This window comes from Gracilinanus agilis, chromosome 1 (assembly GCF_016433145.1).
Source record: "Gracilinanus agilis isolate LMUSP501 chromosome 1, AgileGrace, whole genome shotgun sequence".
Lineage (NCBI taxonomy): Eukaryota > Metazoa > Chordata > Mammalia > Didelphimorphia > Didelphidae > Gracilinanus > Gracilinanus agilis.
In genome coordinates, this window is record NC_058130.1 from 710771022 (window position 1) to 710792735 (window position 21714).

Genomic DNA, 21714 nt, shown 5'->3' on the forward strand with positions numbered 1-21714 from the left:
AGGAAATAGAGCTTATTGAGAAGGGGGTGGGATGACACAGACAGATCTATAGTTTAGAAAAATCACCTTGGTACCCGAGTCAGATATAGTGAAGAGAGACTTAAGGCAAGGACACCAGTTAGAAGGCTATTCCATTAGGCCAAAAGAGGTGATGAAAACTTCAGTTAGAGTTGGTGGCCATATGAGTGGAAAGAAGAGGACATTTACAAGAGATACAGTGAAGGTAGAAATAACATGATTTGGCAGTGGATCGGATATGTAGGAGAACTAAGGAGGACACCTAGGTTTTGAGATCGGTGTCTGAGAGGATGATGATACCCTTGAAAGTGACAGAAGAGTTCAAAAGCAGAGAATATTTGGGGAAAAGTTCATAAATTCTGTTTTAGGCATATTGAGTTGGAGATGCCTACAGGACATCCAGTTGAAGATTCATAACTAACTCAAAAGAGAAGCTAGGGCCAGAAATATAGATCTGGCCTACACAATTGGAAAAAATATTAATTGCTTATGAGCAGGCCAATCCTGCCTAATTAATTTACTTATTTAGTACCATGCCAAACTACCAAAAATTATTTTATAGAGCTGGAAAAAACAATAATAAAATTCATCTGGAAGAATGGACAGTCAAGAATACAAAGAGAATTAATTTAAAAAATGTAAAGGAAAGTGGCCTAGCCATACTAAAACATACTAAAACAGTATTATAAAGCAGTAATCATCAAAACAATCTGTTCTGGCTAGGAAATAGAATGGTGGACAGTTGAAATAGATTAGGTACATTATACACAGCAGTAAATGGCCACAGTAATCTAGTGTTTGATAAACCCCAAGAACCAAGCTTTTGGGACAAGAACTCATTATTTGACAACTACTGCTGGGAAAACTGGAAAACGATTTGACAGAAACTAGGTAGAAAACATCTCATATCATGTACCAAGATAAGGTCAAAATGGGTACATGACTTAGACATAAAGCATGATATCATAAGCAAATTAGGGAAATGTGGAATAATTTACATGTCACATCTATGGACAAGGGAAGAATTTATGACCAAATAAGAAACAGCATTATAAGATGTAAAATGGATAATTTTGATTATATTAAATTTAGAAGGTTTTGCACAAACAAAACTACTGTAGCCAAGACTAGAATGAAAGCAGAAATCTGGGAAAATTTCTTATAGCAAATTTCTCTGCTAAAGGCTTCATGTCTCAAATATCTAGAGAACTGAGTCAAATTTATAAGAATACAAAATCACTCCTCAAATGATAAGTGGTCAAAGGATATAAACAGGCAGTTTTTGGATGAAGACATCAAAGCTATCTACTATAGATATATGAAAAAAAAGCTCTAATTCATGATCGAGAAGAAAAATTTAAATGAAAACAACTCTGAGGTACCACCTCACATTTATTAGATTGGTTTTTATAGCAGGAAAGGATAATGATAAACAATGGAGGGGATGTGGGGAAATTGGAACGCTAATGCACTGTTGATGGACTTGTGAACTGAACCATCCATTCTGGAGGTCAATTTGGAACTATGCCCAAAGAGATATACATCTGTGCAGACCTCTTGATTCAGCAATAATCCTACTAAGTCTGTATCCAAAAGAGATTAAAAAAAGGAAAAGAATCAATTTGTATAAAGATATGTATAGCAGCTCTTTTTGTGGTAGGAAAGAATAGGAAATCGAGGTGATGCTCATTAACTGGGGACAGGCCTAACAAGTTATGGTATATGATTATAATGGAATACTATTGTACTATAACAAATGACTAGCAGGATAATCTCAGAAAAACTTGGAAAAACTAATATGAACTGATGTAAAATGAAGTAAGCAGAACTAGGAAAGCATTGTACACAGTGACAGCATTATTGTTTTATGATTAACTATGAATGGCTTAGCTATTCTTAGCAATACAGAGATCCAAAACAATTCCAAAAGATTCATAATGAAAAATGTTATCTACTTCCAGAGAAAGAACTGACGGAATCTTAATGAAGATTGAAGCATACTATTTTTCTATTTATTTTTTATCATGTTTTTCTTGGTCTGTATTTTCTTACACAATATGATTAACCTAGAAATATGTTTTGCATGACTGCACATGTATAAGCTATATAAAATTGCTTGCTGTGGGGGAGAGGGGAGGGAAGGAGAGAAAGAATTTGGAACTCAAAGTTTTAATAAATGAATGTTAAAATAGTATTTGTGTGTAATTGGGAAAAATAAAATAAAAAAGATAACTGAAATTATGGGGATTGATGACATTGTTGAGTGGAATAGTATAGAATGAAAAGAGAAAGGGGCCTTGCATAATATCTTGGGGTATACTCATGGCTAGCAGGCATAACCTGGATAAAGTTCCAGCAAAAGAAACTGAAGACTACAGACAACTAGGGGAAAAACCAAGAGAGGGCAGTGTCATGAAAACCAAAGAAGGAGATAGAATACAGAAGATGACTGAGAGTATCTGTGAAAGCTGAGAAAAGGCCATTATATTTGATAATCAAGAAATCATCAGTAACTTTGATTTGAGATGATTTTCCCTGCAGTTCCATCTTTCACTGCTACTAAGCCACTATCTTGGCCCTGCCCCTCTGTAAGTAACTTTGGAGAGGGATGCTTCAGTTGAATGATGAATTCAGATACTAGATTTCAGTTTGTTTAGAAGAGAGCGAGAGGAAAGGAAGTGGAGGCGCCTAGTATAGACAGCTTTCTCAAATAGTGTAGCCCTGAATAGGATGAGAAGTAAAGAACCATAGTAGGGATGATCCGTTCAAATGAGTGTTAAAAAAAATTTTTTTTTTTAAGGATAGGAGAGACATGGACATGTTTGTAGGCAACAAGGAGATAATAAGTAGATAGGGAGAGACTGAAGATTGTGTAATTAGGATCTGTTACTCTAAAAACTACAATTCCCAGCACTCCACTCTCTTCACCTTACGTGCTGATGTAGGGAGGATATAAATTTGGTGTAGCCCCACTTCTCCTTCTCTTCTCTTCCTGTCACTGCTTTGGTGGAGTGGGCTTTTTAAACAGGCAAGGAGAACTTAGTCATGTGGTCTTAATTTTATTAAATAATTGCTTTTTTACTTCTATTTCCTTTTTATTCCTTCAAGTGTTTATGAATAACTTCATAAAAATATAATTCTTGGGAGTGTTGGAAATTAATTTAAATCCTACAAGATGAAAAAAGAATGGAGATGACAGTGGAATGAAACATGTTGATAGGTCAGCTTTGTCAAGGATAAGGGCCATCTCTTCATCTGAGAATGTAGTGAAAGAAGAGATTGTGGAGGAAGATATTTGAGTGATGTGAGATGAGAAGGAGTGGGCAAGAGAGAGATCTCAGTGATTGGTCTTGATTTTTTTGGGGTGAAATATGAGGCAAGTCTTTGAATGAAAGGTTGGTGTAAAGAGATGTTGTGAGAGAGTTGAGGAGAAAGGTGAAGATTTGGACCAGCTGCTTTGGATAGTGGGATAATGAATCAATTGGAGAAGACTAGAATGTCTTGTTTTGTGAAAATGAGGGACTAGTTGAGATTAGATAATATACATTTGCTGAGGCTCTAGTCAGTACTGTGTAGTGATTTCATCCAGCAGTTTATGAATAGGAGGAAAGGCAGTAATAAAGACAGGAACAATTCAGGTTTGGAGCCTGGCAAAGTATGGCAAAAGTAAATAGGATATGATGGCAAGGCAGTCAGGAGTGGAGGGTAACATAAAGGTCTGTTGGTTCCTTAAGGGACCGAGACAGAGAAGGGAGGAGTGTGTAGCCAGTGCAGGGGTACCAAGCTGCCTATAAGTTCTATCAACTGTGAAAAAAACATTCTTCAAATATAGAGAAATCCTGATTGAGTTAAAAAGATCATTTGTTAAAAGAGAAAGTATAGACATGCATGTAGAATGACATTTAGAATGGAGACTCCTCCACAGTCAGAGGGGAGTTGAGACAATTTTTTCCTGCAAACCACAAGTTGTGCTTTGGAAAGGAGTGGAGAATGGGTGGGTGGAGAATGGACAGTCTCTTCCAGGGACTGGTGGAATGCAGAAGCAGGATGTTTGGTAGCAACAGTTGACCACAAGGGTGATTTTAAGGTGGCGTGGGCTTTAAGTAGTCTGCTTTAAGTAGTCTGTGATGGACCTCTCAGCAAGGACAGCAAAGTCACCCTGGAGATGTCTGGGAGGAAGTAAGACTTTAACAAAGACGTCTGGGTAATGAACAAGACTTCTGGCTCACTGATGGCTCCTGACTGGTTCTTTACTGCAAACAGGCTTATTCTGTGTCTAGTGCATCTGCATAATAAGGTAGCTCATGGAAAGCAGACATATTAGTTTCAGGAGTATTTTGACAGTTCCATTTTGGACATGATGGATTTGGGAAGCTAGCAGGATTTGTGAGGTACAGTGGAAAGAATACTGGCTCAAAAGTCAGAGGTTTTGGATTAAAATTCTGTTTCTGACACTACCTGTGTGACCCTGGGGGGAAGTCCCTTGGGTCTTAGATTCCTCATTTGTAAAAAGAGGAGGGTTGTACTATATGGTTCCTAAAGTCCCTTTCAGCTCTGGGATTCCTTTGATCTGATGATGGAGGTGATATGCCATAGGGAGGTAACAATGTATGACTAGAAATGAGAAAAGAGAATGGGGCCAGATTTATAGAGAAGGGAGTCATCTGCACAGAGATAACACTTGAACTCATGGATGATATGTGCAAGGGATTATATATAGGGAGAAAAGAGTTAAAAGGCACAGCAGAGAGCCCTGGGTAGTACCCAAAAGGAAGGGACACAAGATGGATAATGACCCAGCAAAGGAGCCTGAGAAATAGTCATACAGGTAAAACTTAGAGAGGGCACTGTCATGAAAGCTAAGGGAGGAGATGATATTTAAGAGGAGGAGGTGACCTTGTACTGACAGGTGAAAGGAAGTCAAGGAGGATGAAGACTGAGAAAATGTTACCACAGTTGGTAACTTTAGAGAAATCAATTTGAGTTGTGTGAGATCAGAAGCCAGATTGCAAAAGACTAATAAGTGAGTAATCACAGGAGCCTGAGAAATCTTTTTAAACAACCTAATAAATAGCAAGGCTGGGAGATTGACAAAGTCTGGGTCACCAATGGAGCTTCCTTCTTCTCTTCCTAGATAAAAAGGAGATGAGATATGTCAGGCTCACTCTGACCTCTAGCTGACGAGCCCCTGTCAGGATCCCACTTTGAAGCCAAGCCAGGCTGGCTTGCCTGCTCTTCCTCAGAGATAGTAACTTTTTTGTCTTGTTCTGTTGATTTTACTCCATGGTCATCATGACTGAATAAATCTTTCCCACTGGTAGTGAGAAAGTGAAAGTAGTATAGATTAAAAAAAAAAGTTTGCCATTAAAAAGGAGGAGAGATATAGGTTGATAGCTTGAGGGGATAACAGGGTCAAATGAGGATTTTTAAAGGATGAGATGGATAGAGCTAATTGTGCCAGACTAACCTGTTTCTCTTCTTTTTGGACAGGGTTAATACACTAGTAGGTCAAGGAAATATTCTAGATACAAGTTATAATTTGACAGAGTTTCTCATATTATTCTTTTGGATAAGACGGAGAGACCAAGGCTTGAATATAATAGGACAATTAGGTGGATTAGTCCAATAAATGTACCCCAAAAGTAATTAATAGTGTGTTGTCAACCCAGTGGAAAGTTTCTAATGGCAGGCTCCTGATATCTAGCCTTGGCTTTATACTATTGAACACTGTTATAAATGACTTGGACAAATCAAAGATTCAGAAAAAGTTTGAAAGCTGGAATCCCTTCTTCAGTAGCTATTTAAGTCTAACCATATATACAAGGATTCCAGATTAGGGAAAGGAAATGAGCATTTATATAGAGGCTAGTATGTACCAGGCACTGTGCTACACATTTTAAACAAATATTTCATTCGAACCTCACAACAATCTTGCAAGGTAAGTGCTATTATTATCCCCATTTTACAGTTGAAGAAACTGGGGCAGAGAGGTTAAGTTGACTTGTCCAAGATCAACAAGCTAGTAAGTATTTGAGGCTGGATTTGAACTCGGTCTTCCTGAAACCAAGTCTAGCACTCTATCCACTGTACTTCTGGCTGACATCATAGTATATCTTTCTAGTCATCCAGCTACATTTTCAAGACCTGTAAGGAGGAATAATTAACCACCTCTCAAGGCACTTCCATTTCACTTTGGAAATCTTGAATAGTTTGGAAATTCTCCTGACATCTAGCCTAACTATGCAACATTCTTCCTTTGCTCTTGCTGGGGCCAGAGAAAGTCTAATCCTATCCCCATAAGACAAACCTTTTCAAATATTTAATATTTAAAGATAGCTATCATATTGCCCCCTGAGTTACTTCTTCTCCAGACTAAAAACTGCCAGTTCCTTCAAATGACTCTCATATGATATGAGCTTAAGGCCCTTCACCATAATTGTTGGATGCTCCCCAGCTTATCAATGTCCTTCTTAAACTATTGTGCTCTGAATTCAACACAGTACTACAGATGAGGCCAGGGGAGGGCCGAGTACAAGGGAATTATCACCTCCCTATTCCTGGAATGTATGCCCCTCTTGATGCAGACCAAGACTGAATTAGCCATTTTTGGGTCTGCTACATAATCCTGCTGACTCACATTGAGTTTGTAGTCCACTAAAATTTTCAGATATTTTTCAGAACAACTGCTTTTTAGCCACACTTCCCCTCATATTTTGGTGCGTGCATCCAACTTAAAAATTTTCATTTATCTCTATTGAACTTCATCTTATTAAATTCTGCCCAATATTCTGTCTTTCAAGATCCTTTTAGAACTTGGCTCTGTAATCTAGTGTGTTGGCTATTCCTCCCAGTTTCATGTCACCTGAAAATATGATGAGTAAAATATTTATGCTTTTATCCAAATTATTAATAAGAGTGTTAAATAGCACATAGCCAAGCATAGATCCCTGGGGCACTCCACCAAAGACTTTCATGTTGACAGAAAGCCATTAACAACTACTCTTTGAGTCTGGCAGCCTGTCCTATTTAGAATCCATCTGATTTATATCAGCATTATGGTTCATATCTTTTCATCTTCTCCATAAGGAGACAGAGATACTCTAGCAAAAAAGGTAAATCATGTCCACAGAATTCCCTTTATCTACTAGTTTTATAATCCTGTCAAAAAATGGAAATGAAGTTAGTCTGGCATGACCTGTTCTGGAGGAAGCAATGGTGGCTCTTTCCCATTTAGGGAAGAGCTACCATTCTCTTCCCTATCACTACTTCCCTATCTAGGCTTGCTAATCATCTCTTTAATGATTCCGTTTATATTGTTCCCAGGAATCAAAGTCAAGTTCACTGGCCTATAGTTGAGAGGCTCTTTTCTTCCTTTTTTTGAAAATCAGGACAATATCCATTCTTCTCCAATATTAAGGCGCTTCTTCCATTTTCCATAATTTCTTGGATAACACTATTACATCTGCCAGTTCTTTTGGGATCCCAGCATGTAGTTCACCTGGGTCAAGTGCCTTGAATTCATAAGGGAGCAACTAGGTTCTCTTACTAACTCTTATCTTGAGTACTGACTCCCTATTTAGTCATGTTTGTTTTGTCATTTCCAGTGTCAAGGTCATTCTTCTTTGCAAAGAAAATAAATGAAATGTGAATGAGCAGCTCTGCTTCTCCCTATTGTCAATTATCATCTCCCCCAGCAAGGGCCCTATCCCTTCTTTGTTATTTTTTTTCTCCCAATCATAGCTAAAAAGCACCTTTAATTAATTAATTAATCAACCAGTTAATTAATTAATTTTAAGCCCTTACCTTCTGTCTTAGTACCAGTTCTAAGACAGAAGAATGGCAAGGGCTAGGCAATTGTGGGGTTAAGTGACTTGCCCAGGATCACACAGCTAGGAAGTGTCTGAGGCCAGATTTGAATTCAGGTCCTTCTGACTTCAGGCCTGGCGCTCTATCCACTTTGCTACCTAGCTGCCCCAAAGCACCTCTTTATTGGTCTTAGCTTCCCTTTCCAGCCTCAGCTCATTCTGAGCTTTAGCATTCCAGACAGTTTTACAGGACCATGCTACATTCTCATATTCATTCTCTGTTACCTGGCTTTGCTTCCATCTTCTGTACTAAAAAAACAAAACAAAACAAAATAAACTAAGTTGGTTGGTGAGTCCCCTGTGCATCTGCATTGGTCTCTTAAAAACACACCCACACCCATACCCACACCCACACACACTTTACTCCTCATTGGGATTTTTCTTTGAAGCTTCAGGATTCTTGAACAACACTCATCCCTCTGGGACTGATTTGCCAAGGGCACATATAGATGGTATTCTCATCAAATTTGCAGCTGGCACAAAGCTAGAAATGAGCTAATATATTGGATGGCAGGCTCAAATTCCAAAAAGATCTAGATAGGCTATAAGGATGATGGGTCAAATCCATTTAGATGAAATTTAATAGAGATTAAGGTAAAATACTACATCTGGGGTCAAATAATCAACTTCAATAAATATAAAATGGGGAAAACATGGCTAGACAACAATTCACATAAAAACCTCCTAGAGTTTTAATGAATTGAAAGTTCAGTGAGTTAACGATTCAATACAGCACCCTTCCACCCCTCATCAAAACCAGGGCTATTATAGGCTACTAAGAGATACACAGAGTTCAATTCAAGGGAGGAGATGATCTTATTGTATTCTTCTTTCAGAGTCATAGCTAACAAATTTTACAGGGTACTCACAGGTTTGGGCCTTTGCAAAATTGTATGCAGCCTAGTACTTTTCATTCAAGTAGTGTTAAGAAGGCTACGGCTAATAAAATTGGAATAATATAAATTAGTATATATTATATGTGTATATAATATATATATAACTTTGTAAATATGTATTAAGGAGAGAGTTTGAACCTCTGATTATAAAAGCTTAAGTTTTATGCAATTACCTCTCTGCCATTAGTTATATTAATTAAGATATATTTTATGAATTAGTTTTAAGGCACATTAGTAATGTTGGCCTCATTTCTCTTGTCCTTTCATGCTGGGAGAAATAAATACATAGATAGAAACTGACCTGGAATTCTCAGGTCTGAACTCAGATCACATAGGTCTTTAATCGTTGAACAAATGAACCTTTAATAGTAGTTGCCCCATTGAGGTGTCCTGATCCAACATCGGGGTTGTAAACCCCAATTGTCAATTTGGGCTCTTAAATAGGATTGCGCTGTTATCCCTGGGGTAACTCGTTCCGAATGTTGATCAGTGTTTGGGTCAATTANATATAAATTAGTATATATTATATGTGTATATAATATATATATAACTTTGTAAATATGTATTAAGGAGAGAGTTTGAACCTCTGATTATAAAAGCTTAAGTTTTATGCAATTACCTCTCTGCCATTAGTTATATTAATTAAGATATATTTTATGAATTAGTTTTAAGGCACATTAGTAATGTTGGCCTCATTTCTCTTGTCCTTTCATGCTGGGAGAAATAAATACATAGATAGAAACTGACCTGGAATTCTCAGGTCTGAACTCAGATCACATAGGTCTTTAATCGTTGAACAAATGAACCTTTAATAGTAGTTGCCCCATTGAGGTGTCCTGATCCAACATCGGGGTTGTAAACCCCAATTGTCAATTTGGGCTCTTAAATAGGATTGCGCTGTTATCCCTGGGGTAACTCGTTCCGAATGTTGATCAGTGTTTGGGTCAATTATTGGCTGTGTTGCACTTAGATTGATTAACCTAGGTTATTTCATTTGGAGGCTGTTTTATGCTTGGAGGCTGCCACCGCTCTTCCAGCAGCCCCCAAACTCTTTCCCCAGCGTTGGATCATCCTTGGGCAAAATGTGGTATAGGGCATGCTTCTTCCCTCTGAAAATGCCACTCCAGGTAAGCTTCATGTCCCTGTCTCCTGTTGCATTTCTTTTGCCACAGGCATACAAATTGCTAGTTACAGCTCTGTCTGCATTTAGCAGTCCCTGCTGCATTTTAGGAAAGACCCTGATAAACTGGGGAGCATGCAGAAGAAGGCAAGCAAGAGGAGGGAGAATCTCCAGATGAGAGGATTAGTTTAAGGAATGAGGGATGTTTAGCCTGGAGAGTACTTGGTGAGGGTTGAAAACTGTCTTCAGAGATGCAAAGGCTGTCATGTGGAAGAAGAACTCAATGGCCCTAGCAGTAACTCAGACCAATGAGTAGCAGCTACAGGGAGACGAATTTAGTTATCATGTGAAAAACAACTTCCTAATAATTAGAGCTATCTGGAAGCAGGACTGACTGAGAGTTTTTTTTGTTTGTTTGTTTTTAGGAAAAGAAACAGCTAAGGTCTTACATCAAAGTCTGGGAAGTTACTTTATTACTTTCCAGTAACAAACTGAATTAATTTCTTTATGTATCGACTGATTTGATCTCCATGCTTTCCAAGGGACTCTCAGAAATCTCCAACACCACAATTTGAAAGCATTGATTCTTTGGTGGTCAGCTTTCCTTATAGTTCAACTCTCACAGGCATACATTACTACTGGAAAAGCCACAGCTTTGATTATACAGACCTTTGTTGGTAAGATGATTCTGCTTTTCAATATGCTATCCAGATTTGCCATAGCTTTCCTTCCAAGGAGCAAGCATCTTAATTTCATGGCTGCAATCACCATCTGCAGTGATCTTAGATTCTAAGATTATGTAACTTGACACTGCTTCCATGTCTTTCTCCTCTATTTTCCAGGAAGTGATGGGACCAGTTGCCAAGATCTTAGTCTTTTTTAGGTTAAGCCTTAAGCCAGCTTCTACATTCCCCTCTTTTCACTTTCATCGAGTGACTTCTTAATTCTTCACTTTCTGCCACCAAAGTGGGATTCTCTGCATATCTTGAGATTGTTGATATTTCTCTTAGCAACCTTCATTCTGGATTTTGATTTGTCCAACCCGGCATTTCACATAATGTACTCTGCATATAAGCTAAATAAGGTGACAATATATAGCTTTGTCATACTCCTTTTCCAATCTCAAACCAATTAGTTATTCCATGTTCAATTCTAACTGTTGCTTCTTAGCCCACATACAGGATCCTCAAGAGACAAGTAAGATGATTTGGTACTCCCATCTCTTAGAAGACTTGCCACATTTTGTTGTGATCCACACAATCAAAGGCTTTAGTGTAGTCAAGGAAGCAGAAGTAGATAGATGCTTTTATGGAACTCCCTTGTTTCCTTTATAATCCAGGAAATGTTGGCAATTTGGTCTCTAGTTTCTCTGCCTCTTTGAAAATAAGCTTGCTCTTTGGTAATTCTTAGTTCACATAATGCTGAGGCCTAGTTTGCAGAATCTTAAGCTTAATCTTGTTGGCATGTGAAAAAATACAATTGTTTGGTAATTTGAACATCCTTTGGAATTGCCCTTCTTTCAAATTAGGATGTAAAAGGATCTTTTCCAGTTCAGTGGCCACTGTTGGGCTCTAATGGTATACTGAGTGCAGCACTTAAAAAAAAAAGCATCATCTTTTAGGATTTTAAAAAGCTCAGCTGGAATTCCATCTCCTCTACTAGCCTTATTGTTAGCAATGCTTCTTAAGGCCCATTTGACTTCATTCTCCAGGATGTCTGGTTTTAGGTCAGTAACCACCCATCATGATTATCAGTGACGTTAAGATTTTTCTTGTATAGTTCTTCTGTGTATTCTTGCCACCTCTTCTTAGTCTCTTCTAATTCTGTAAGTCCCTACCATTTTTGTTTTTTATTGTGCTCATTTTTTACATGAAATATTTCCTTCCCTTGTTTTTCCCATTCCATTGTTTTCTTCTGTTCCTTTACATTGCTCACTTAAGAAAATCTTATCTCTGCCATTTTCTGGAATCCTGCATTCAACTTGGGTGTATCTTTCTCTTTCTCCTTCTTTTCTCAACTATTTGTAAGGCCTCATCAGATAGTCATTTTGCTTTCTTGCTCTTCTTTTTCTTTGGAATTTTTTTGTTGCTTCCTGTACAATGTTACAAGCTTCTGTTTATAGTTTTTCAGGCATTGTAGCTACCAGATCTAATCCCTTGAATCTATTTATCACTTCCATCTTATATTCATAAGTGATGTTATTCAGATCATATCTATAAGTTTGGATGGTTTTCTCAACTTTCTTCAACTTGGGCTGAATTTAGCAATAAGAAAATCATCAATTAAAACCATTATCTAGTAACTGAAAAAAAAATGACTAGAAATTCACAATTTAAAAGGTAACAGGAGAGACCACTAATCAAAGCTAACATTTCCTAGTCAAGTACCAGGATTCAAGTATCAGATTGTCCCACAGATCTAGTATAGGGGTAAATGGAGTCCAGGCAGAGAAATAAAGGGTAGTTTTGGTATTATAGATGTATTTTAGTTCAAAGGCAACTCAGTGTGTCTCAGGATGAAGAAAATAATCCAGTCCTGGATGAGAGAATAGGAAAGCATCCAAACAACATTACGAGATGTTGGTGTTATGGGTTAAGTGGTTTCTTCATGGCATCTACATCTTTTTTAATCTCTTTGAGTTTTTTGGCCAAGTTTAGAATGTCATAGTTCTGAGCCAGATACATTCCAACTACATTGCTGAGTGGCAATTCTACCAAACCATGGTTAGCTCCAGGTCTTGTTTTAACTGACTTGTATAGAGCTGCTCCACCTTTGGCTGAAAAGTATATAATCAGTTCGATTACCACATTGACCATTTGGTCATGAGTTAGAGAGCTGCCTTTTGGGTTGCTGAAAAAAGTGTTTGCTGTGATCAGTGAGTTATCTTGACAAAACTCTATTAGTCTTTGTCCTGATTCATTTTGTACTCCAAAGCAAAACTTTCTTGTTATTCTTATTCTGATTTCCTCCTTCAGCATTCCAATCCCCTATGATGAATGTGACATTTTTGAGGGCATTATTTCTAGAAGATGTTGAAAGTCTTCATAGAACTGATCAGTTTTGGCCTCTCTGGCATCAGTGATTGCAGCATAAGCTTGTTTTATTATGATGTTGAACAGTTTGCCTTGGATTAGAACAGATGTTGTTCTGCCATTTTTGAGATTACACCCCAGTAACTGCTTTTCTTATTCTTTTATTGACTATGAGAACTATTTCATTTCTTCTAAGGGATATTTTTGCTCACAGTAGGATATGTAACGATTAGCTGAATTAAATTCACCCATTTAAGTTCACTGACTCCCAAGATGTGGATGTTTAATCTTTTTGTCTCCTGCTTGACCACATCCTGTTTACCTTGGTTCATAGATCTTACATTACAGGTTCCTATGCAATACTGATCTTTATAGCATCAGACTTATGTTATTAGACACATATGCAGCTGAGCTTCCTTTTAGTCATGGTCCAGCTGCTTCTTTAGTGCCAGAGCTATTTGTAGTTGCCCTCCACTCTTCCCCAGTGGTATGTTGGACACCTTCTGACCTGAGGGATTCATCTTTGCCATCTCTTTTATTATTTTAACTGTCCATGGAGTTTTCTTAGCAAAGATACTGGAGTCATTTGCCATTTCCTTCTTCAGTGGATCACCTTTTGACAGAACTCTCCATGATGGCCTGTCCATCTTAGGTAACCCTGTATAACATAGTTAACAATTTCATTGAGCCATGTAAGCCCTTCCACCATTACAAGGCCGTGATTCAAGAAGGGTGCCTCTGAGATTCCCTTTGACTTTTGAGACTCAGGAAGCAGTTCTTTGTAAGTTTAAGGTCTTTATTCCTCTTCCATATTCTATCATTCCTTCAGCCCCGTTTTTCTTTCACTTTGTTTGTTACTAACTTGGACCTTGTGGCTAGTGATTTTAGTGACATTCCACTGAACTTGCTTTGCTTTTCCCAATTCTGAGCAAAATTTTTTGTCTGTTTTTTTCTACTCTTTAAGTTGCTCAGGTGTTGTAAGACAGTTGATTGGGTTCACTAGATTCATGTTATCTAATGGTAGGTGGGCTTTCCTTTCATTTGTCTTCAGTTAAATTTCTGTCTCGTTCACTATGATAGATGTTCTCATCTTTTTCCTTTCTTCAGCTTCCAAACCTGATTCCTTGGAAACTATTTCCAGAGCTGATCTGGATGCTTAATTTTTCAGTTCAGAGGCTGACTTGAGTTCTCCATACTTCCATCTTCCCCCTCCCCTCCAAATCTCTTCTTCATCAATTATCTCCTCTTTCTCCTGGGCTTCTATGGATAAGAGGAGCTTCATCTTTGCCAAGACAAAGTCCTTACCACCTACTTTGGCTATTGTTTGTGCAGTGGATAATACAATAAACCCAAAGTCAGGAAAACCTGGGTTCAAATCCTTCCTCAGGTTCGTACTACTTGTGTGACCCATGGCAAGTCACTTGACCCCTGCCCCAGTTTCCATATCTGTAAGATAAAGATAAAAGCACCTACTTCCCAGGGTTGTTGTGAGGATAAAATGAGATATTTGTATCATATAAAATGCTAGCTACTGCATTCCAGGTCTTGTTCTGTCAATGGTCCTCTCTCTCTGATATTTTTCTGCCTCTTTTCTATTGGTTTCTTCCTCTACATCTACAACCATACTCAAGTCTCCCCAGTCCTAAAAAACAAGCAACCCACATCCAATCTGGTTCTCAATTCTGCTACTTCTGTGAGCTAACCCTTCTCACTTCTCTTCCCTTTTACCACCAGAGTTCTTAATAGTCATCTCCACTTCCTATACCACCTTCTCACTCTCTCTCTCTCTCTCTCTCTTACTTTCTGTCTTAGAATTGATACTACGAAGAATTGATACTAAGTAGAAGAGCAGTAAGGGCTAGGCAATTGGAATTAAATGACTTGCCCAGAGTCACACAGCTAGGAAGTGCCAAGGCTACATTTGAACCCAAGACCTCCTGTCTTCAGGCCTGGCTCTCTATCCACTGAGCAACCAGCTGCCCCATCACCTGCTCTTTAACCGTGGCTTTTGTCCCAAATCATTCTCCCTGAGGTGCTCAGTGGCCTCTTCATTGCCAACCCCAACCTTCTTTCCTAGCTGGGCTTCTATCATACCATCTCATCCAGACTCTCTGAACTACTTTTGACTTCTCCTTCTCTAAATCACATCTCTGAGCAGACTTGTCTTGTTCAGTGGCATTCCTCAGCACCTTGGTCTACAAGATGAAGCCTAAACTCCAGGAGTTTAGCAACTAGTCCAGTCTACATTTCTAGATATATGTCAGGTGTATTTGAAAGCATGCTTAACTGGGAGTCAAGGTTTCTAGATTTGAATCCAGGCACAGCTGTGTGACTGTTGGCACTCACTTCACTCCTGTGCCTCTATTTCTCCATCTGTAAAGTAAGGATCATCATCTTTATACTACCCACATCACAACATTATTGTGAAAAAAGTACTTTGGAAATTTTCAGATCCCAAATCAATGAGATTTCTTACTCCATCCAGAGTGGAAGTTCCCCAGACATACCTTGTACTTTCTTGGAGGAGTTATCTACCACCTGTCAGGAGTTAAGTCATCAAGACCTAGTTCAAGTGCCTCCTCCAGACTTCTCTAATAATACAAGTGGGATCCTTTGGCTTGACCCTTATAGCATGACCTTTTGTGGCTCTCCTGTGGCATTTCTCACTCACTGCTTTGCACGAATGGTATATGGATACTTGTTCCCCAAGTAGACTGTGAGCCCCAAGACTACAAAGGTCACCTCTTGTCCTATAAAAGTCACCACTGCCTTTCTTGCAGGAGGCGTGTACAGTAAATATGTGATGAATAAAGAGGAGACGTGTGAGCAGTAGAATCTTTTAAAGAAATATTGCCCTCCTTCCCTTCATTGACAAGCATACTCATGTCTCTCAGCTAAAACACCTTTTAAAAAAACAAAAAACAAAAACTCTTTCCTTTCGTCTTAGAATTGATACTTAGAATTGAATTAATATTAAGTGTCAGTTCTAAGGCAGAAGAACAGTAAGGACCAGGCAATTAGAGTCAAGTGACAGGCTCAATTAAGAAGTATCCAAGGGGGCAGCTGGGTAGCTCAGTGGAGTGAGAGTCAGGCCTAGAGACAGGAGGTCCTAGGTTCAAACCCGGCCTCAGTCACTTCCCAGCTGTGTGACCCTGGGCAAGTCACTTGATCCCCATTGCCCACCCTTACCAATCTTCCACCTATGAGACAATACACCGAAGTACAAGGGTTTAAAAAAAAAAAAAGTATCCAAGGTTACCTTTGAACCCAGGTCTCCAGGGCTGGCTCTCTATCCACTGAGCCATCTAGCTATCCCTAAACCCCCCCCCCCTTAATTCCCCATCTCCAAGGCACCTTTAATTATTTTTTTATTAATAGAATTTATTTACAAATGCCTCAGGCCCTCCTTCTCCTACCTGCATCATAGAAGGCATCATCTGGGAGACAGATATGTATATACAGATTATGTCTTTCATATTTCCATTTTTCAGTTCATTCTTTGGAGGTGACATTCATAAGTTATTCTTCAAGAACTCAAAAGCTGTGTAAAATGTTCTCTTGCTTCTATTCATTTCACTGTTCATTATCCCATGTAGTTCTTTCCAAGTTTTAAAACAATTAGCCTGCTCATAATTTCTTATGGCACAGTAATATTCCATGACAATCATGTACCACAATTTGGTTAGCCATTCCCCAATTGACGGGCATCCCCTTATGTTCTGGTTCTTTGCTGCCACAAAGAGTTGCTATAAATATTTTGGAACATAAAGGTTCTTTTCCTTTTTCCATGATCTCCTTGGGAAACAAATCCAGAAGTGGTATTGCTGGGTCTAAGGGTATTCACAGTTTTAGAACTTTCTGGGTATAATTCCAGATTGCTCTCCAAAACGGTTTGATCAGTTCACAGGTCTACCAGGAGTGTATTAGTGTCTCCATTTTCCATATCCCCTCCAAAATTTGTCATTTTAGCTAATCTGATTCGTGTGAGAAGGTATCTTGGAGTTGTTTTGGTTTGCATTTTTTTAGTCGGTAGTGATTTAGAGCATTTTTTCATATGCTTATATATAGCTTTGATTTCTTCATCCAAAAATTGTCTATTCACATCTCTTGCCCATTTTTCAATTGTGGGATGGCTCTTATTCTTAAAAATTTGACAAAGTTCTCTATAGGTTGTCTATAAAGATTCACCCCCCCCAATTTTCTGCTTTTCTTCTAATCCTGGCACTGTTTTATTTGTACAAAAAAACTTTTGAATTTAATGTACTCAATAGTGTCCATTTTACATCTCATAATGCTCTTCATCTCTTGTTGATTCATAAATTCCTCTCCTCTCCATAAATCTGATAGGTAATAGGTTCCTGTTCTAATTTACTTATGATATCTCCTCTAGATCACATATCCATTTTAATCTTACCTAAATATAATGGTATAAAATATCGGTCTTGGAGGAACAGCAGTTTCTGGCTCTCTCTCTGAGCCTGGGAGTTTTTGACTGACAGTTGTGCATAGAAAAAATGGATTTAAGGCCTTAACAGCCTTTTAGATTATTGATTATTGATAAGCTTAGGTAAATAGCTAGATAGTGGGCAAATTCTTAGATAGTCAGAGTAGGAAAATAGGCCAGGCTTGGCCTGGCAAAAGACACTGCCCTTGAAGGCAGATAGATTTAGGTTTTTTTTGGAAATTTTTAGTTAGGATTGGGATCTTAGGTATAGGTATAAGAGTTCTCTCATTTTCTTCCTTTCTATTTCCTATCTGAACTTTTTTCAAATAAACTAAGTGTTTTGTGTTTTACCAAACTGCTCTCCTGACTTCTGTTCAAACTCTTACCCCTCAAATTTAACTCTTCACAATACTTAGTTTCTGCCAACCTATTTTCCAATTGTCCCAGCAATTTTTATCAAACAGTTTTTTTGTATCCCCAAAACATGTTTCCATGCATTTGTCAAATACAAGGTTACTATAATCTTTTTTTTTAAACTATTACCTTCTGTCTTAGAAACAATAATATATTTGGTTCCAAGGCAGAAGAGCAGGAAGGGCTAGATAAATGGGCTTAAGTGACTTGCCTAGGGCACACAGCTAGGAAGTGTCTGAGGCCAGATTTGAACCTGGGACCTCCTATCTCCAGGCCTGGCTCTCTATCTTCTGAACCAGATAGCTGCCCCCTATAATTTTTTTATATTGTATGTCTGTACAGTTCCACTGATCAACCTTTCTGTTTCTTAGCCAATACCAGATAGTTTTGATAATTACTGCTTTATAATATAATTTAAAATCAGATAGTGCTAGATCTACTTCCTTTACTTTTTTCCATTAATTTTTTTGACATTTTTGATCTTTTGTTTTTCCAAATGAATTTAGTTATTTTTTATAGCTCAATAAAATAGTTTCCTGATAATTTAATTAGAATGGCATTGAATAAAACACCCTTTTCTTAACTATGCTATGCCCTTGACTCTTCTTTTCTCTTCCCACCAAACTTTCTATTTTACCACTAGTTTGATTCCTTTCAAATATAAAAGTAATTCACATTAGGCTAACAGAGTTGGTATGTTTCATTAAGTAAGTTTATTCTTAATGACTAGATAAGAATAAATAATACACTGACCTAATAAATATTACTTTTTTTTTCCCACCAGAATCCTTACCTTCAAACTTTAGAATCAATATTAAGTACTGGTTCCAAGGCAGAAGAGAGTTAAAGGCTAGGCAACTGGGGTTAAGTGATTTTCCCAGGGGCATATAGCTATGAAGTATCTGAGGCCGGATTTGAACTCAGGACCTCCTGTCTCCAGGCCTGGTGCTCTCTCTATCAAGCCATCTAACCAGCTTCTATGAATACTACTTCTAGGTTCAGTGGATAGAGCACTGGGCCTGGAGTTAGGAAGCCCTGACTTCAAATCCCACATCAGACATTAGCTGTGTGACCCTGGGCAACTCATGTAACCTCTGTCAGTTAAATGGGGATAATAACAGTATCTGCCTCAAAGGGTTATTGGGAGAGTCAAATGAGATAATATTTGTAAATTGCCTAGTACAGTGCCTGATTCATAGAAAGTTCTATATAAATGCTAATAGTTATTATATTATTACTCTAAAATACTTAAAAATGTTCTTAGGCAAGTTATAATCTTAAGCCCTTATCTTCCAAGTCAACAAATACTTTTCTTTCTGTAGTTGACCCCTGGTTGCTAGTCCATAGGATAGGCTTTCTCTTTAGCCGTGGAGATGTGTTACAATGAGCCATCTACACTCTTTTGCCAGGCTGTTGGCTAATTACTTTGTGCATAAGAACATACCTTTGCCCGTTGGATACTTGGGATTATGGGTTATGGGTCAGTATAAGGTTACAGAATAGGATGAAGCAAAGAGATGCAATCCAGAAGGGCATTCACAAGCCCTGGCTTCAGACCAAATGTTCCATGAACGATCACCCCATCTACATCAAGGGGCACGTTGTCCCAGCAGTGACCATACTTCACCATCGACCACTCCAAAGACAGACATTTCTCTAAAGGTAAGGGTCCCAGAAGGTCAGCTCCATTGATTTTCCCTCCAGGGGGAGTATGAAAGAGTCTAGCAAAGATCCCGCTATGTGTCCTGCAGTCAGGGTCAATGAGTACGAGCATCTTTGGGGTCCCTAACTTCCTCATTATTCCCACCACTGCTTAGAAGATGTTCCCTGGAGGGTCCCCAAATGCTCTTTTTCCCGGGAGTTTGGGGTGGTTTTGTCTGAGATATGATTCTTCCCATTTCTCTTCCTTCTCCCATCTAGCCTGTTTATCCACAGCTACCTTCCTTTGGAAAAGTATTTTTCAGGTACTCAATGGGACCTTTGGTAGAGACACTCTGTCCTCCCAGAACACAGACTAGAATCTGTTGAGCTTCTTCTGGCGTGGGAAGAACAAAGCTGTGACCCTTTTGTGTAGGCCCAGGCATAACTGCCTGTCTTAGCTCAGGGCCTATAAAGGGGGCCACTGAACATCTCCCCACAAGTCTTCCTGCCTTTCAGAGGACCTAGGCCTTGGCTCAGCACTAGTGGCTCCCACCTCTCTCACCCCCCTTTTACCTTTGGCAATTTTAATGTCTAGGGCTGTCCGGATCAGGGCCATGAGAGTAGAGTTGAAATGAACTGTGTTGTCATCTGCAACAGGCAAATCCATTCGCAGAAGTCTCTGCGGAGAATCAACATGGCACCAATCAGCCCAGAGCCCCTCTCACTGTTCCCCATGTCCTTAGCCCCTTCTAGAATGCATTTCAAAAACCAAAGAGCAGCAGGAAGAACTCTGCAATCAGCCAGGTGTCTAGAGGTTACCCACAGTCCCTGTTTTTTCTGGTAAAGGGAGATCCAGGCAGTGGCCAACCCTTGGGTGGCCACTTGAACCATAATACCTTCTGCATTCTTCTGTTTGTGAGCACCTCCAATCATCTTCATGAACCCAGTGCCTGTTCCTTACAATCCTTGGGGACCCCCTCCCCCATTATCCTCAGGTATCCTGGCCCAACAGAGTTCTCCCTGGATGGCTCAATTCAGATCAAACTCCAAAGAAAAAGAGAACATGTCTGGAAGCCTCACAGACCCATTTCTGGGGAGTACATGCAGGCATCACTGGCAAAGGCAGAAAGCACAGAGTACATGGGCCAAGGGATGGGTAGGAATACCCTCCAGCTTGGGCCAGACCACATGAGATCAGACCAGACCATCACACGCTACATTCCCTTTGAGAAGATGCTCAGTGTGCACGCAGGTGGGCAGGCAGGGGGCTGGTTACACAGGCCATTGGCCCTTGGGAGGAGGGAGGTGGAGCCATGCAGGGCATGCAACGTGGAACGCCAAGCACCACACAGCAGCCATGGACAAGGCGTCACAGACAGGAAAGCATCCACATGGAATCTCGAGACTCATTCATAGCTCCCATAGAGATCAGTATTCAGTGACAGGTCCAGATTTCGGCTCAGTGCAATGGTGGGGGTGGGAGTGGGAGTGGGGGTGGGGGCTGCTCCCTCGGTCCCAGGGAAGAGCACTATTCCGGTGGTGTGGGCAGGAAGGATGGCCGGGTCAGGCTGTAAGTGGCATGGAGATGGTGTTGGGGTGTGAGGCCCACCAAGGGACTGAAACATTGAGCCTGCTGTCCTTAGTGGAGCAGTTAGCAAGAAATGGGAACACGAGGAGGGAGGGATGGGAAATCTAGAGACATGAATCCAGCTAGGAAGAAGAGGGAGAGTCACAGAGATAATGGGGAAGAGGGAGACAAAGAGAGAATCCAAGAGTGAGTGGTAGGGAGGCTTAAAGGGGTAAAAATGCAAACAACTAGGGAGCAACGCATAGGCAAAGACACACATGCATGTATTCAGGGACCAGGAAAAGAAGAGAAAGACCAAGAGAAGAGAGGGAGATGAGACACAGGGGAAGCAGCGACCAGATCAGAGATGTAAAGTGGCAAAAATCTCAAAAGCCCACAGGTAGGCAGCATTGGCTCCCAAGAAATGAAGGTTGACATGGAAGAAGACAAACTCAAGGTGAGTTGAAACCCAGAGAGAAGGAAGGATGAATGGGGAGGGCAGGGGAGAGAAGCTATGAGACAGGCTAGAACTGCATTGACAGAGAAGGGTATGGAAGGGACAGTGTGAAAGGGAGGCAAAGGGGACAAATCAAACGGAAAAATTAGGATTATTAGGGTTTTTTGTCATGGGTGATTTTCTTTTAAAGTTCTAGAACCTTAGATAGTTACTGTGGCTTATTTGAAAAAAAAATCTATCCTTAGAGAGATGGGAATCCC

The 21714-nt window shown here is 39.5% G+C and overlaps 1 protein-coding gene across 1 annotated transcript in view; it reads right to left on the bottom strand.

The window, feature by feature from the left end:
• Positions 1-21714, bottom strand: part of CACNA1A (calcium voltage-gated channel subunit alpha1 A) — a 143794-nt gene that overhangs the window by 19427 nt on the left and 102653 nt on the right. Inside the window, exon 39 of the mRNA XM_044685076.1 lies at positions 20004-20109. Coding sequence (XP_044541011.1) covers positions 20004-20109 — 106 coding nt within the window. The remainder of the gene's footprint in view (positions 1-20003; positions 20110-21714) is intronic.